This window comes from Phaethon lepturus, unplaced genomic scaffold (assembly GCF_000687285.1).
Source record: "Phaethon lepturus isolate BGI_N335 unplaced genomic scaffold, ASM68728v1 scaffold4666, whole genome shotgun sequence".
Lineage (NCBI taxonomy): Eukaryota > Metazoa > Chordata > Aves > Phaethontiformes > Phaethontidae > Phaethon > Phaethon lepturus.
The window spans coordinates 82,828-99,524 of record NW_010548173.1 but is presented as its reverse complement, the minus strand read 5'-3'; the positions used below and the strand labels follow the sequence as shown (position 1 = coordinate 99,524).

Here is a 16,697-nt window from a genome sequence, read left to right as displayed (position 1 = left end):
AAAGTTAATATGCATAGAAAAGAAAGTTAGTTCCTTCTTGTACTTTTAAAAAAACACTTTGAGACAGGAGTGGGATTGGACTGTTCTACGTAGAAAAGATTCTCAGGAAAGCTGCCATCAGCTGGAGATCTTCATGGGAGAGGATACAGCCTAAAGGTACAGGGGAGCTTTCTCTCCGCAGGCTGGTCCTTAAAGCCACAGAGAATTTTAAAACTGAGGTGGGTCCTTAGTATTGTGTTGGCGTTTTGCCTACGTATAAATATGTTAAAACAGATCCAATATGCATCATTACTGTAATTGGGACCAAGTTCTGACCTTGAATATAGGGAAATGCATATTTTAGAGAAAAGGCAGGCTCTTAGAATATCTTTCATGTTAATCCTGGCCCATTGTACTTTTTCTTCTGCAATGTGTCACGAAACTGTACGGCAATGCCAGTAAGATTCAGACTTCCCCCACAGGACACTCCTGAGGCTATTGCTAATCAATGGTCCTTTGAATGTTACAGCAACTCTTCTGTCTACAAATTGAAAGTGCAGGAAACTTAAAAAAAAATAAATCAAAGGTGGAAAAATCTTATTTTTTACAGATCATTGAGGATTTTTTAATCCAGTTTTTACCTTTTGAGGTAGTCTAGTCCAAATAATTTTATAACTATTTCCATATGAAATCATTCCAGGTAGACATTCAAATAATTTAACTACAATATTAACATTGTTAATTGAGCATTATAGTCAATGTTATAAATATCTCAGCACAAAACAAGTAAAGGTAATTGATATGAAATGCTTTTCATAATCCCTGAAGTACGGCAGTGTGTTATCTTTTCCACTCTGGATTGACTGTCAAACTTCAGAGGCACGAAGTATTCTAATGAAAACATGGAGTAATGTCTTCTGTCTGAGGTATCGGCTAGAAGAGCATTTTATAAATATATTTAAAACGTTTTGACGTATGAGAATACTGAGAAGCCTTCGCTCTTTTTTGCAACATTGTGGGACTTTCTTTAATTTATGGATTATTGACTGGAGAATGATAATCCTACTCAGGTGTTTCCCCATTTAAGACACTTCCACGACAATGTATTTTTTCTTTTCTGTTTTCCATTCTATAGTGGAAAAGTGTTCTTACCCATGAGGGGGTATTTTTGGATGTGGGGTGTTTTCATTTTTGTTTTCAACAGTTGAAACAAATAGAAAATACTGACAAATGTACTGAATGTTGGATTTTAGCGTTCTTCAGACTGAATGCCTCTAGAAAAAGTTTTCTATTGCTTTGCTAACACAGAAATCAGGAAATCAAAAGTTTAAATTTCTTTATCTAAAATAATTTTGTTATATGTAAAAAAAGTTTTAGTTTTGACCCAAGCAACAGGTATCTGTATTCACCAGGTAATTGCCAAAATTATGTAAACAACAAGAAGGTTAGTATTTTAAAAATTACACAGAAAAACAGAGTCCAATAAAATATATTTTTAAAATAAAGGAAATTTTACTCTGTTGAAATTTATACATGAGTTTTTTAATTTCACGAGAGTAGTGTGCCTAAGATAACAGGCCTGCTTTTAATAAGGTCTTGTGTTTCAGTAATGCTATTAATACTTTGTATATTTATTCTCCTCTATTGTAGGCCCAAAATTATGTGGTCCTGGAGGGACTCCAACCCAACAGCAACTACAATGTAGAACTGCAGGCAGTAACACGTTGGGGTCAAATACGCCTAAAAAGTGCTAAGGTTTCTCTGCATTTTAGCACGACTCAGGACACCAGGAATAATAGTGAGTAATTGTATTCAAACATCTGAATGCTTTCTCTTTCCTTGCTCTAGAATTCAAATGTTTTATATAACTATTTCTCAAATTTAAAAAAATAATTTTCTTGAAGCTTTTTGCTTCATATCATAGTGAACCTGTCTCAGTGAAGCTGAGTATCCTTTCAATGTTAAATTTCTTATCTAAAAAATGGTGTCAGTTTTTGCCTAATTCTTTATCTTAGATCCTACTCACCTGAAATAAACAAATACAACAAAAATGGAAGCATTTGCATGACTCTGGTGTTAATATTTTTTAAAGCAATACAGGTATAAAAACTTACTATGTTTGTCAGTGGCTCGAATAAAACCATTTCTGTGTCTTTGTCTTAACTGGACATCGTTAGCTTGCAATGCTTTTCAAAATCCTGACTCTTTTGAGTAGCCCGTTAATTCAGACTCTGGGACCACACAAATATGTACCTACGATGAACTGATATAAAACATCAACTCTTCTATTAGGGAATGTAAAATGTACCATGCCTAAAAAGCAATGAATTCTCAAGAAATTATTGTGCACATAGAAGCCATATTCAAATTAGAATCTTGAGATCTTTAGATGTCAGGTTATTTTTTGTAAAGATCTTCTTGAAAACCCAAGTAATGCTAAGTAACATAGTTGAAAAGCATATCTGAATCTGAAAGTAAACCATCCTTAGTCTTAGTTAAATGTTATTTATATTTATAATTTTTTATAATTTATAATATTATACAAATAAATGTTATTTGTATAATTACAATACCAAGTTACTGCCCCAACTGTCTCTGCTTAACCAATACGGCAAAATTCTGATAATAAGATGTTAAAGGATATAATTTTAAATATCCTGTTCTGACCTAACTCCATTTGCATTCTTTTTTTTAAAGTACACTCAAATTTTAAACTTTGTCGCCATTTTCATAACATAACTGTAATTACTCATACCCTACCTAATCAATTGCTGTTGTTGCTGGACCCTTCTGCAAGCATATTCCGTTTGGATATACATACAGTATTTTAAAGTAGTTGTTAGCCATGACAGACCTTCATACTGACAGTTGCTTCCCGTTTTAATGTACCAAGAAGATAAAATAGACCTAGAGATCCTTCTTTTTCCCATATTAAGCTCATTTTTACTATCTTTTTGGTCTTTGTTAAGAGACAGCAAAGGGCCAAGTTTTCAGCTGTTCAATATACTGAATCTTTTCTTGAAATCCTTACCAGAATATGAGCTTGAACCTCCACCGTGTGTACATAAGGCAACTTGGGGTTAAATCCTCAGTGAAGCTCAATGTAAGTGAATATGAGAGTTCTGCCCTTTCCATACAGGCTGTTCTAGATTGTACCTGAGCCTTCTGTCATCCACTAGAGGAGTGACCTAATTTGCAGGATTGTGCATGATATCAAAAGCTTCTTTGTATTACCACATTTAGTTTTCCTTTCTTTTATGTACACAGGATATGTAATAGAAAAGAAACTACAGTGGGAACTGGGTGTTTAATTCCAGTACACTCAGCCACTGAGCTCAACTAGAAGAGTATCATTGGTGTTTATGAGAGATGTTCTCATTTTACCGAGTATTTCCCTAAGAATTTTTGCTGTGTTTGCTCCTTTTTTTTTTTTTTTTGGTGTAACTCATGTAACTGAGTTTACTTCACATCAGCTCACAGGAGAAGGCTGGTGCCTGGATTTCACCTGAGACTGAGCGGTGTCCTGGTGACTGGGATGAAATTCTAGATGCCATTATACACAACTAGCCAAAGTGAATGTGATGTTGGGCAAGCTGTTGAATTTCGTTCTCTCATTTTACTGTGAGAATAGCTTTATAAACTTTCCAGTCTTGGGAGCAGGGATAATGAATCAACTGATGTTTGTTAGGCTTTATTGCTAGTCCTGACATTAGATCAGATCACTGTAGTCTTTAAACATGATAGTAAGTAAAGACTTTCTATATAACAAAACCTCTCTGAACTGAAGCTGACCAACTGACATTGGACTGTGTCATTTTTGGTACCATTCTATACTAACTGAGAAACCCTTTCATTGGTAGTGCTGCACCAACTCTCCATGGTCTCACTAATGGTCTTTCCCTCATGGTCTATATCACCAATGAGTTTGTGTTGGGAGAGGAAGATTTTTGTTTTACTTTTCCCTCTCCAAAACATTGTGTTTTTCAGAATATGATGCAGATCGCATCTGATTTATTACTTACAAATCCTCTTCCAAATGGGGTTCATTTACCCTATACCCCACATGCGACCTTGGTGGTTTCATCATTTTCTGTCCACTCCAGTGGCACCTCTTTCCTATCCGTCACAGCTAGATTTAAATTCCTTCCACAATTTTGCTTGGAAAATCTACCCTGTCCTTGACTGTTTTACTTCAGAAAACATCAGTAGTTTCTGTGAAAGTAAGTCTGCTATCTACTAGTGTCTAATTAGTATAGACTTCCTAATGTCTTGTTCTTTATTTCACTTTACTATGGTAACTTTTTTGGACTAAAAGGTTCATTAATTGTTGTATTGTTTTTTTAAACCAGAGTAACACCATACTAAGAGCAATATTTTTGTTTTCTCATGCAATTCAGGTATTTGACTGTTACATTCAAGTTATGAACATCCATTTAGTTAACAAGCAGTATTTTCTTTTCAACTGCAAATCAGTGCCTGTGAGAACTAAAATACATACCTGTTTTCAGCAGAGTACTTCAATAATAAGTGTATTAACAAATCTGAGCATCCTTTCTGTTAAAGCCATGAAGTAAATGATTCAAGATTCTTTGAGCCTAAACCACTGATATCACACATTTTAGTGGATAGAGCATTCTGCTCAGAAGTATTTTGGACCTTTTTGGACTTTAAAAAAAAATGGCTAAATTATAGCTTACATAGAAAAGCAAATAAAAACTACTCCTTGAGGAGATGCAAATTCATCTACTGAATCTCACTGAAGTTAGTTAGGTACAGAGCCAGTCCTGCTTGAGGTGCTTTTGAGAATACTCAGAAGCAGATGGAGAAATATGAACAAGAAAAAAAATAGTGCCTGAAATATTATTTAGGACATGACATTCATACCCCCTCTTTATTTGGGGACTTCCATGGCCTTTGGGAAGTAGTTCCAGAAGCAACATACCAATTTTGCTGAAGTCAAACTGTCAGTTGCTCTGCTCTCTGTGGAATTAAGCTCTGGTTTTGTAGGTGTCTGTTCATGTTGTTAGAACAGAGAGTAGTCCATAACCCACTGAAGTAATTTACTCCTACAGACCTCTGTGAGCTTTGACCCTGGCCCTCTGGCATTGTATTTTCCTATGCTCAGAAATACGTTGCCTCACTATATTTGTATGCTTCACTTATGGGAAATGCAGCAAGACTCTCTGTCTTGACCTTTATATAGAAATATTCTAAATTGGTGTCCTGGTTTTTCTGGAGGTGGAGCAGACAGAGAACAAGAAAGCAGAGATTTAGTAAAGTTAAAATACTTCAAGTTGAGGTATACCTACTAGATTTAAGTCTGTACTTCTCTATCCCATTTTGATTTCCGTTTAGGCAGTATAAACATTATGGTTACCTTGAAAAAGAATTTGCTTGAGTTTGGCAGTTTTACTTTAATTTAAAACAAGCAAAGAAAATGTAAAATTGTATCAAATTAAGCAAAGGATTGACAGGTAAAATTTGGCTAAAAAGCAAGTGGGTTTCAGCTGAAGCTACATGGAGGGCACAGTGTTCAGGTTTACATGTTACTCATGGTAATTACTGAAAGCTAAGTCTTTTCCTCTTTCTCCCAAGTATGTAGTTAGTAATTTGTGACTTCCTAATTATTAGAATCTTTACTTTTCATTTATGCGTATTATTGAATTAAATACAGCTTTTTTGTTAATCATCTGATGTAAATACTGTGCTTGTAATCAGAACTAATATATTTAAGTGTGCAATGAAAATTGCAGTTTGACTCGCCATTGCTGCCTTTTCCACTGAAAATAGCTAGACATACTGTCAACGCTGCTAAATGTTGATGAACTGTTGCCAAATGAAATGCTTGATGAAGGACATCCTGTTACTATTGCTTGTTGGGAGCCAGGCACGTAACACCAAGGGAATTGCTCAAAGTTAATCCTGCTCTTTCAATATTTTCCTAAGCATTCACTGTTCACTGCTGGAAACAGGAAAGTGGGCAAGAAAGATCTTTAATCTGATCAGAGTGTTCTTATATAGCATACCAAAGGACTATATTTACTTTGATATAATAACCACATGTGGCACTCTGCGGGTTATGCTCAATGCCATCCTTGGGTCTTGCGCATATTCAGACACTGCACAAATATAAAGACCATACATGATTATACAGAACTACTGCTAGACACTACGCCTGTTTAAAAAGTCAGTGTGTTAACATTTCTTATTCTTGGGGATAGAAATACACTCCCTTTCCGTATTATTCTTTTGAAAATTTACAGAGCATTTTCATATTAAAATATATTTATCTGTTTCTCTATCCAATATATTTTGTTTTGACCAAATTTCAAACAAATTATATGCTTTTCAACCATTGTAGACAGTTTGTTTCTTATATTAATTTAATTTAGGTAAGATACTGAAATAAGATAATTTGGATTAAAAATAGTATTATTTTCTGAATTTCAGCACTGTTAACATAATTATTCTACGGCACCGTACTTAAATAAAGTTTCTGATTGTTCTGTGTATTGCAGAGGAACAAACATCTTCTGTTGGGAAACCCCATAAAGGACTGGTAGATCCTTACCCAACATTTCAACGAAGAAAAACCACTCGTTTTCTTAAAATTGGAACTCCTTTCTATCAGGACAATCAACTTCAGGTCAAAGTCTACTGGAAGAAGACAGGTTTGTCAAATTTTTATTTTACTATTTTTTCTACGGAGGAACTCTCCTCAGCTGCCTCAGCGCTGTAGAACTTTGATATAATATAATGAGCCTGGTACAGTCATTCGAAGTTAAATCCTACACCCATCCTTCCTTCCCTTCACCTTCCTGTTAGAGTGAAACATTGCCTCTTCGCATTGTGTTATGGATGTGTAAATATCTGGCATAGGGAAATGATGTGAATCAACTATCCAAAAATTACAGTCAGTCCTGTTGGGATACTGAATCTTCCCAGAGCTGAGATAATTTTTAGTTTGTTGGAAATTGCTGCAGTAAAATTTCAAATAGGGAAGCAGAATTTGGCACTATGTCAGCAGAGCTTCTGTGGCTATGGATGTTGTCTCCCTGTTCATGGGCAGATTTTCTGCTGATGCCACTGCAGTATCGCTTGTTGGACTTTGTCAGTTGAGAAATGAGTCAGGAAATGAATGTATATGGAAATCATGCATTGGTGTCACAAAAACTAAACTGTAGTTTGAACCACAAAATTTGGAGTTATACTGGCTCATGTTAAGGGCACAGTAGGCTTTATGCCAAACTTTATCAGTCACCTTGAATTAGAACAGGATGAACAGCTGGCCACAACCACTGGAAAAATCTTTAAGTTGGTTTTCTGCTAGGCTGCATACACCCTTCTGTTTTTCAGAAAAATCTGACAACAATTTTATGTTTAAGTCTTCCAGTCTAAAGGAAAATACCACACCTTGAATCCTGTGTTCAGTTTTGGGCCCCTCACTACAAGAAGGACGTTGAGGTGCTGGAGTGTGTCCAGAGAAGGGCAACGAAGCTGGTGAGGGGTCTGGAGCACAAGCCTTATGAGGAGCGGCTGAGGGAACTGGGGTTGTTCAGTCTGGAGAAGAGGAGGCTGAGGGGAGACCTTCTCGCCCTCTACAACTCCCTGAAAGGGGGTTGTGGCGATATGGGTGTTGGTCTCTTCTCCCAAATAACTAAATGGCCTCAGGTTGCACCAGGGGAGGTTTAGATTGGATATTAGGAACAATTTCTTCACCAAGAGGGTGGTCAGGCATTGGAACAGGCTGCCCAGGGAGGTGGTGGAGTCACCATCACTGGACGTGTTCAAAAAACATGTGGATGTGGCACTCTGGGACATGGTTTAGGGGACATGGTGGCATTGGGTTAACAGTTGGACTTGATGATCTTGAAGGTCCTTTCCAACCTTAGTGATTCTGTGACTCTGTGATTCTGTGAAAATGCCATACATTTTAAGTGTCTACTCAGAATCAAAGGGATTTCCTTTCTTGCCCTCTGAGAGCATATAGATTGTTACACGTTGCTCCAGCTTAGCCATAACAAGTTCATATGCTGTTATTTGAAAATGTGCTAACACTGTTAGTGTTTTAACTTAGAGCAGTCTACATGTGTAGCAGTAGCACATGTATAAAATCCATTCAGTTTTTGTGTTTGATATAAAGGGCTACAAAACAGATAATCACCTTTGCTTCTGGAATTTTTCAAAGAATTTTAGAAATATTTAAGTTCTTTTGGGTTGAGGTGTATGCAGCATCACCCTGAATGAGGAAAGGCTATATAACCATTCCATTATGCTATATGACATAAGAATTTTTCACACTGGATGGAGTGGATTTTGAGGGGTATCTTTTGCTTTGTGTAAAGTGCGTTCCTGCTTGAATAGTTGCCTTTCTAGCCCTGCTATATCAAATACTTTCAAAACAAATGCTTATTCCTCCATAAAATCTGCAAGCTTTGGCTCAGCCTGGCTACATACATATTTTAAATGTTTGTCCATATCTTGGCTATGCTAGTTTTCTTTTTTCTAGTTTTCCTCATTGTATTTAATTTTTGCCTAACTTCATGGAAAGCTGTAATAATTTAAATTTTAAATAAAAGTTGAGGCATTTTGAATTGTAAATACTAAGTTTACCTAATAACATGCCTTTGGTTATCCAAAGTGAGATTTACATATTCTGAACTTGGGACTGATCACCTTAAGCTTTAGTCTTCTGGAAGTGAGACATCAAATCGTTGTCCAAGCTCCTTTTATAGTCCAAAAAGAAAAACAGGTGACTTCTAAAGCAATTTGTCCCACACAGCAGCTGAATCATTCTCTGGATGTGCCTCTCTTCCTTACTGAGTACAGAAGGGAGCCTAGACAACTCATTTGTAGAAGGCTTAGAGATGCCTAACGTCTCTCTGTGAGCTGAGGTTCAGTTCTGAGCAGTTTGAACTGAAAAAACTGAGGGACAATATTCAAGGATGAGGAGACTATGATGTCTCCCACAGGTGTAAGGCCAGGTTGTGCAACTCAATCTACAGGCAAGATTCAGCCCAATAGAACAGCTGATCCGGCTGCAGCCCTTTTCCCGCCAGCCTGTTTCCAGAAGAAAGATTATGTGTTTTATGAACAAAATGCCAGCACCCCTGGTGAAATTCACCTTCCAAGTAGTTTCCCAAAGTGATTGTTGAAGTTAATGGAGGAAAAATCATGACCAGTACAGCAATATTAATCTTTTTCCAAAGTAGATGTCTTGAACTAGATGTCCACTAATTATCATGGTAACTTGGATATTGAGCTTATAAGTAGATGTTACACCGTAGTTACTTACATGTTGACATCTAAATGTGGAGCTGAATCCCACACTGTGTTGCATACCTGGAAGTATTATTTGTAGTAAAAGTTATAAATGCCTATAAAAAGAAGTAGGGTAGTCATCATTCTCATAGTGGCTGAGACAAGAGGTAATTAAGATTAAATGAAGTCAGGACATGTTTTGTAGCTTGGAAATAACAGTGTTTGGAAATGGTGTAACCTCCTCAACTGGAGATCTTCAAAGACAGATATGGCACAGATCTGTTAGAAATGGCATGGATTTACATACTGTCACCTTGTGCCAGGGATGGACCTGTTGAGTTCCTGACTTGCTGACTGTACAGCTGACTCACCCTGTGTGAACCGGTGCACATCCAGCTATGTAAGAGGGACACCAGATGTCCATTTTGGACATGTGGTGGGAGCAAGCTCTGTCGCATGCACTAGGGTGTGTAGGTATGTGTCCCAGCCATGCAGGGGAAGTTGCCTTCATTTTGCTCACACAACGAACAGTGATAGCAAAGGGTTGTGAAGAGGGACAGAATATGGCAGTTTGTCACACTTACTTTTTTATTTTTTCTGTTTTTTAAAAAGAAAATAGCTGCGTTCTGAATGACGGCGTACGCAGTAACTCGTCGGGAGCCGTTGCCTCATGTGGAACTGAAATGTAGCCAGTTACCTGCTCCTGAGAAGCTAGCAGCTTCCATAAGCTCTTCCAGGAGTTTGGAGGTTATGTAGTACATGGGTGAGGTACTGACTGTAGATTTACTAGTGGCAATTTACTGCAGAGCAAGTCTTTTTCACCAGGCAAGGAACGCAGCAGGGGAAGCACATTGGCTGCGTCTTCTCTCTGTGAAAGACAGCAGTTGCGGGAGCCAGCTGCGTTGGGAACTGTACCCACATGTCTTTCCCCTTTACGAACTGCACTGTCTCGAGTGGTGTTTAGGGAGTTGTAGGAGGTATAAGAGTGCAGCAACTAAAATAGGAAAATACGGGGAGAGAATTTACCTCAGCCTACTCTATGGCCTAGCATCGAGGCTATTTTCATTGCAGATAGGCAATCAGAGTTTAAATCCTTCCTGGCAGGGGACTGACCTTTTTGTCTTCTACGTGGGGAGTGAAAACAGGAGTCCCTGCTGATTGCTTTAATGTTCTCATTATTTTGTAGTTTTGCTATTAAAAACAACACTTTTTATTGGTACAGGAATACAGCCATTCTACAGTGCTAAATTAGGATTTGTGACTTTAAAACAAATATGAATTAAGAAATTATCGTGAAACCATATGAAATAAGTATATTGATAATGGTAAGAGTTTCTGTGACAGAAAAAATAATTCAAGAAATGTAAATCTCAAGCTTGAATATGTTGGACATTAGTAAATTCAGCAAAATTTCAATTGGTTTTAACAATCTTTGCTTTGCCTGGTTTGATTTTCAAGTTTTTTCTATTTTCTGTGATGGACTTCGTGGTCCTAATAAGACATGGTTGCAGTGGTGATGAAATCAATATGGTAGATTTTGGATTCATTTGAGATGAAGGCGTTTAAACAAGTATGATGTGTTGATATAGACTGTCTTCTAGCTGTACTGAAAACTTTAACTACTAAACAATTTTTCACTTTGTAAGAATGTTACTCATTTTCTATATAGTAGCCGCCCAGAAATTTTTGTTATATTCCTGAATTCAGTGACCTTACCATTCTACTTAGACCTGAGATTATTTTCTTTCCTTTTTAATGCTGTCCAAAACCAAGATGGCTCTATGGAAGAGTTCTGTCCTGCCTTCCAACACCATAGCATCACAGCACACCACAGATTACAGAAACAAACAGAAAGACAGATTTGTGTGGATTTCTTGCTGTCTTAGGCCACTTAGGAAACACAAACCTGTTCCTACGGTTGTTTTAGATTTTTACTTTACTTTCATTGGTCCCTTTGTTATCTGAGAATTTTTTTTTGCTTTTGAATTTTAACCATCTTACTGTCTCTGAAAAAGACAAAATAGAACAGAATCATAGAATAATTTAAATGAGTTGGAAGGGACCTCTGGAGGTCAGCTGGTCCAACCATCTGCTCAAAGTAGAATTCTGAAGTTAAATCAAGTTGTTCAATCCTATCTGTAAGACCTATAACAAATGTTGTTACTATTGTTATTATTTTCCGAATGACGGGGAATTTGTCCTTTATGAATATCAGCAGTTTATTGCAATGTACCTTAGGATTTCCAGAATGTACAGGGATGTCTCTTGACATTCAAAGACAGTTCTTCCGTTACTATGAAGAGGATGTATTCCTCGGTGCCATTTGCAGCTGTGCCTCTAGGAAGCCAGTGAAAGACCACAACGATGACATCAGGGCTGAAGCTCTTGGTTTTGTGTCATCCCTCTGGACAGAATTCCAGAATTCAGACCTCTATCCTGTGCAACGACTGCAGTAGAGGGGGTGTTGCAAACTGTTACTGATATGGCTTTATTAGACCGTAAAGAAGTGATTGCTTATCAGCACTCAGAAACTGAACACAGCATTTGAGTTAAAGTCTGAGGAAGTGGATGGAAGATCCTATTTCCATGTATATGCATCATAATGTGCCACTTTGGGAGGAGGAACGACTTATTTAGGCCTTTTCTTCAAGTGCCACTCCTTAAGTCACATTAGCTTCAGTAAGTATGAGGCATGAATGGAATGTAGGATCTGGACTTTACATTAAAATAAATCTCTTTCTGAAATAACCTTTCAGTTTGAATGCTTCGGTACGGTGGCAGTAGTAACTTTACTTCAGCATGTAGCAAAAACAACTCCACACTTCAAGCAGTACAAGGTGCTTAGCAAATGCACATAACTTCGCTAGACAGAGTCATCACAAAAGCATATTGTAATTATATGAATACAATAGGTTCTTTCTGAGAGAAAAAAATGTCTTTCACTTGCTGCCTCTGACTTAGGCCTGGGATTAGAGAAACGCAGTACATTCCTGAAACAGCATGAATCCCACTTCTGTAAATGAAAAGAACTTGCTTGTGGCCAGATTTTTTGGCCATCTCGACTGTGTGAAATTAGAAATTATGTACTATTTATGTCAAATAATGGCATCAACTTAAATCACTTTTAACTCCTTGGTACTGAAGTCGCAGAGTACCACCTATTACCAAGAATGTTACTCTGTGACTCTGAACCCCCAACTTAAAAGGATTAGCTACTTAGAATAATTAAGATCCTCGGTATCTTGTGCAGTAATCAAGACTGAAAGTGTGAAAATAAAAAGATCCTAGTGTTTCCTCTCTTCCTCGGTGGTTTGGCAACTAGAGAGCCGAGGTTTTGGACTTCAACCGAAAAGCCTTTAAGTTGCTGCAAATTTGTGTATCTTCAGGGTATGAAAATAAGGTATTTCCCATAAACAGAAGGAAAAAAAGATTATCCCTTATGACCTCGCTGCATCAGTCCTCATCACTTGCTGCAGTGATTGTAATACATGAAAATATTAAAATGCAATTTAGTATGATGATTTCTTTCCAAAGCAACATGTCACAATAATATTTTCTAACCCACTATTCTGCCTTTGCGACTGTTTTCTTAGTGCCTGTAATTTGAGTATAATGTAACTCTCCTTGCTCAGGTAAAACTTTAGTTTCCTTTACTTTTCTTTGAACAAAGTATATGAGCATTTACATCCTCTTTTTAAATTAAACATTTAAAGTACTTCTATATATTTAAAATCAATATATCTGGCCCTTGGTTTTGCTTAAAAAGACAAATATTTAAAATACATTAAGACTTGGCTTCAGGCTTCTTTCTTTGTGTTTCTGGTAAATGCTAAAGCAGAAAAAAAAAAAAAAAGAACACTTAAGGCAGGGAAAGGCAAAGAATCCTCCATTGTCTGATAAATCAACCAAACAAGAATAATGAATTAAATTACAGGGAAGAATAAAATGCAAGGCAAGGCAAAGCAAACAGAAAGCTGCCATGAATGCTTTTAAAACCAGATCTTAGGAAAACAAAATTAACTTTCACTTAGCTCAGCGAGATAAATGAAGTGACTGTATGTGCTGACTCTTTGTTTGCAATAAGGTATTTCATATGGCAAGTTTTAAAATAATTGAAAGCTTTCCCCGTGTTATCCTATGGTCCTTTCTCATGGAACTAGTGCCATTGAAGCTAATGAAACCCTTCAATGCTAGTTGGAGTTTCTTGCTGTTATTGTAAAGAATTCAGCAGTAGCTGCTTAACAGTAAGGAATTATTAGTTTGTTACTAGCTGTTGCACTAGGAAGATCAGTGTTTGAGCAGCTGGCCATTTTATAATTATAGATACTTAAGCAGTAAAATATTTGTACTTGAAGGTATTGCTGTGGTCCAGATGGTTCTTTCAGCAAGAAGAGGTTGCTGTTAATTATAGTGAAGTATACACCAATATATTTCCTTCATACTTCTCTGCGAATATGGAGACATCGGCTCAGCAGAGGCTGATTGTGTGGCTACACATAAGGTGCATTTATATTTGGGGGTTTAATTAGGAAAGCTGGCCCCAAGCACAGGAATCTTCCGCTAGAGAACTCTTTAGAAATTTGCCCACAGGCATTGCATAATTTTGCTTTTCCACATGTGCTCCAGTTGACTCGGACGCCTGTGTCCTTTAGGCTTCCCCAGCATCCTGCCTGGGGAGGTAGGTCATGCTGTCAGCTTTAACTCTTGTGGGAAATTAGTCCAGAGTTAAAAGACTATCCTGTCAGAAGTATCCTCTGTGTGATTCCTACTCATCCCTGACTTTGTCATACATAGGCCTAATGTAGCTCCAGGAATCAAATTTTTGTTATCCCACTGCTGTTTTTTAAAATCTTTTTGCCTTTTTGCTACCTGGAGAGACTGAAAAGGGGAGCATCTGACCACCTCCAGTTCTACTTTATAAACTGAGTACAGGACCTGGACTACTTGGTTTATGTCCGAATATGATGTGCTAACAATACTTAAAATGGTATTGGCAAGAGTCTTAAAAAAATGTCAACAAACAATACAATTTAGTAGAGCAGATAGTGTGCAACTTCTCATATAGTATGCAACTGCTTAGTGGGACAAAAAGTAAAGTTTGAAAATCACATTTACAACAGGGGCAACCTCAGTGGCATTTCCCCTGCAAATGGGACCATACTGGGGAGACTTCTAAAGGGCATAGTTTACTGCATTTCTTCATGTGTCTGCAGGAACAACAGAAAAACATTACTGAATGCCTTTCACTCACTTCCAAACTTCTGTACCTCCCAGGGTAGGTGGTTAAAGCTCTTGGTATGAGAGACCTAGGGGCAAGTCTGTCCAACAGTTAGTCCCAGGAATATAGTTGGAACTGATTCAAAGTCTGCCGGGAAATCGAATATCAGAAGCCAAATCAGAACTACTCACTGTGGTCCCAGAGCTCAGACAACACAGAAGACTGATTTTGCTTTGCAGGCACCCACCGATGTCTGCTGAAGGCAGATTGTGGCTGTACTGGACTGGTTTGGTCCAGAATATTCATCAGACTTGTTCTAACACTTCGTATGGTTTATCCACTTATTGCTTTATTTTAAAACAACACAGAAGACTGATTTTGCTTTGCAGGCACCCACCGATGTCTGCTGAAGGCAGATTGTGGCTGTACTGGACTGGTTTGCTCCAGAATATTCATCAGACTTGCTCTAACACTTCGTATGGTTTATTGCTTCATTTTAAAATTTACATACTGTATGCTGTTCACAAGCCCTCGGTATGTCCTGAATCATACTCCAGAACACCTTTAATAATTGTGAAAGTCTATTTAATTTTACTTAATTTATGCATTTAAAATAAGTCTTCTTTTTGTTCTTAAACTTAATAATTGAATACAAATTTAAGCTTGATTTCTTTTGAACTTACATTAAAAGATCAAATAGAAATGTAATTGCAAATTACATGGTCCAGGAGTGCAGTCCAAAGATAGACCTTCATTATGTGGGATGAGCACCTGCAGTCAGACTGCAGATAAACATTCAATATTGCATTGTGAAATCATTTATCAAGACAACTGACATCAAGGCATTGAAAAAATTAACTGGACGACTAATAAACTTTTACCTGATTTTTAATTCTTCAGGAAAAAAAATATGTTTTCAAACACAGCAGCTTTATGTTCCTTAAGTAATATCTGTCTACCCAGTACACAGTTTTCTACATTTCTTCTTATTTCTTGAGTATTGCCCCATCCTACATAGTCAATTATTTTAACAACAAATACAGAAATGTATATGTATGTGTATATATATATATAGGCACAATGATTGTCAATGGCAATGCTTGTTGTTAGGCAGTCTGAATAACTGAGGTATAAAATGGCAAGGTTTTTACCATCCAATTCCTCTCCTCCTTTCCCCAAACTGTATCAGTGGGTCACATTCAGTCAAAGCTTTGTCATATATCTTACACTATCATACCTAGAGCAATCCTACTATTCCTACTGTGAGTAAAAAGATACGGACGTACTGCAGTTTAGCAAGATGGGGGCAATAACTGCTCATGAGTGCTCTTTTAGCATGCCTAAGTTCTGAGGTAAAATATTTAGCTTATATATTAAATTAACATTTATAATAATACAATTTATTATAATTTTAATAGTTAATATAATATAAAATTTATATTAAATTATTAATAGCTAAAATAGTAAACCTGTATTGTTTAATTAGCCTAATTTATAGGCCATAAAACCAGTTGCATGAACACTACAGACAGGGAAGGGAACTGGACTGTTTGAATGAGTAGCTGGTGTTGGAGAGAAAGACACCAAAACCAGGTATCTGACACTGATGTTATAATCTAAATTTAAAGTTGTCACATGTATGCAGCTGATGAATAATGAGTTCTTAAACACCAGTTGCTTTTACTCCTGTGTCCATAAACTGAATGTAACAGTATCCATAGTAGTCTAGACCAAAGGCTCATCCCACCAGGTATTCCATTCTTGTCAGTGGCCAAGAGCAAATCCAAAGGAAAATAAGAATAGGGCAAACATGTAATGATGCTTCTGCAGATTATTGTCCGAGCTTCAGACAAGTTCTAGTTTGTGGCATTTCCTGAGCCCGATGTGATTTCATTGTATTTATTCACTTTTGATGCATTTCTCTTCCATGATAATATCCTTCAGGGTCACATAAATTTGGGGCATCTGAAACTTCCTGGGTTATGGGGTTTCCAGAGTTTTAAGTACTTGTTCTATGAAGAACCACTTTTTAAATTTGTTTTGAATCCACTTCTTCCAGCTTCATTTGAATACTAATTCTTACACTGGATACACAGGAAACAGTCAAGCTCTATTCACCCTGTCTGTACACACATGATTTTATAAATATTTGACCTGGTTTTGCTCTATTCTTTTTCTCATAGACTTAGTAGTCTTAAACTGAGATTTAGAAACTGCATGTTAATGCCATTAACTTCAT

At 37.0% G+C, this 16,697-nt stretch overlaps 1 protein-coding gene across 1 annotated transcript in view; it reads left to right on the top strand.

Moving 5' to 3' along the window:
- KAL1 (Kallmann syndrome 1 sequence) overlaps positions 1-16,697 on the top strand; it is a gene marked incomplete at its 5' end in the record, with an annotated part of 60,582 nt that overhangs the window by 26,812 nt on the left and 17,073 nt on the right. The window contains 2 exon segments of the mRNA XM_010289874.1: positions 1,630-1,777; positions 6,498-6,650. Coding sequence (XP_010288176.1) covers positions 1,630-1,777; positions 6,498-6,650 — 301 coding nt within the window.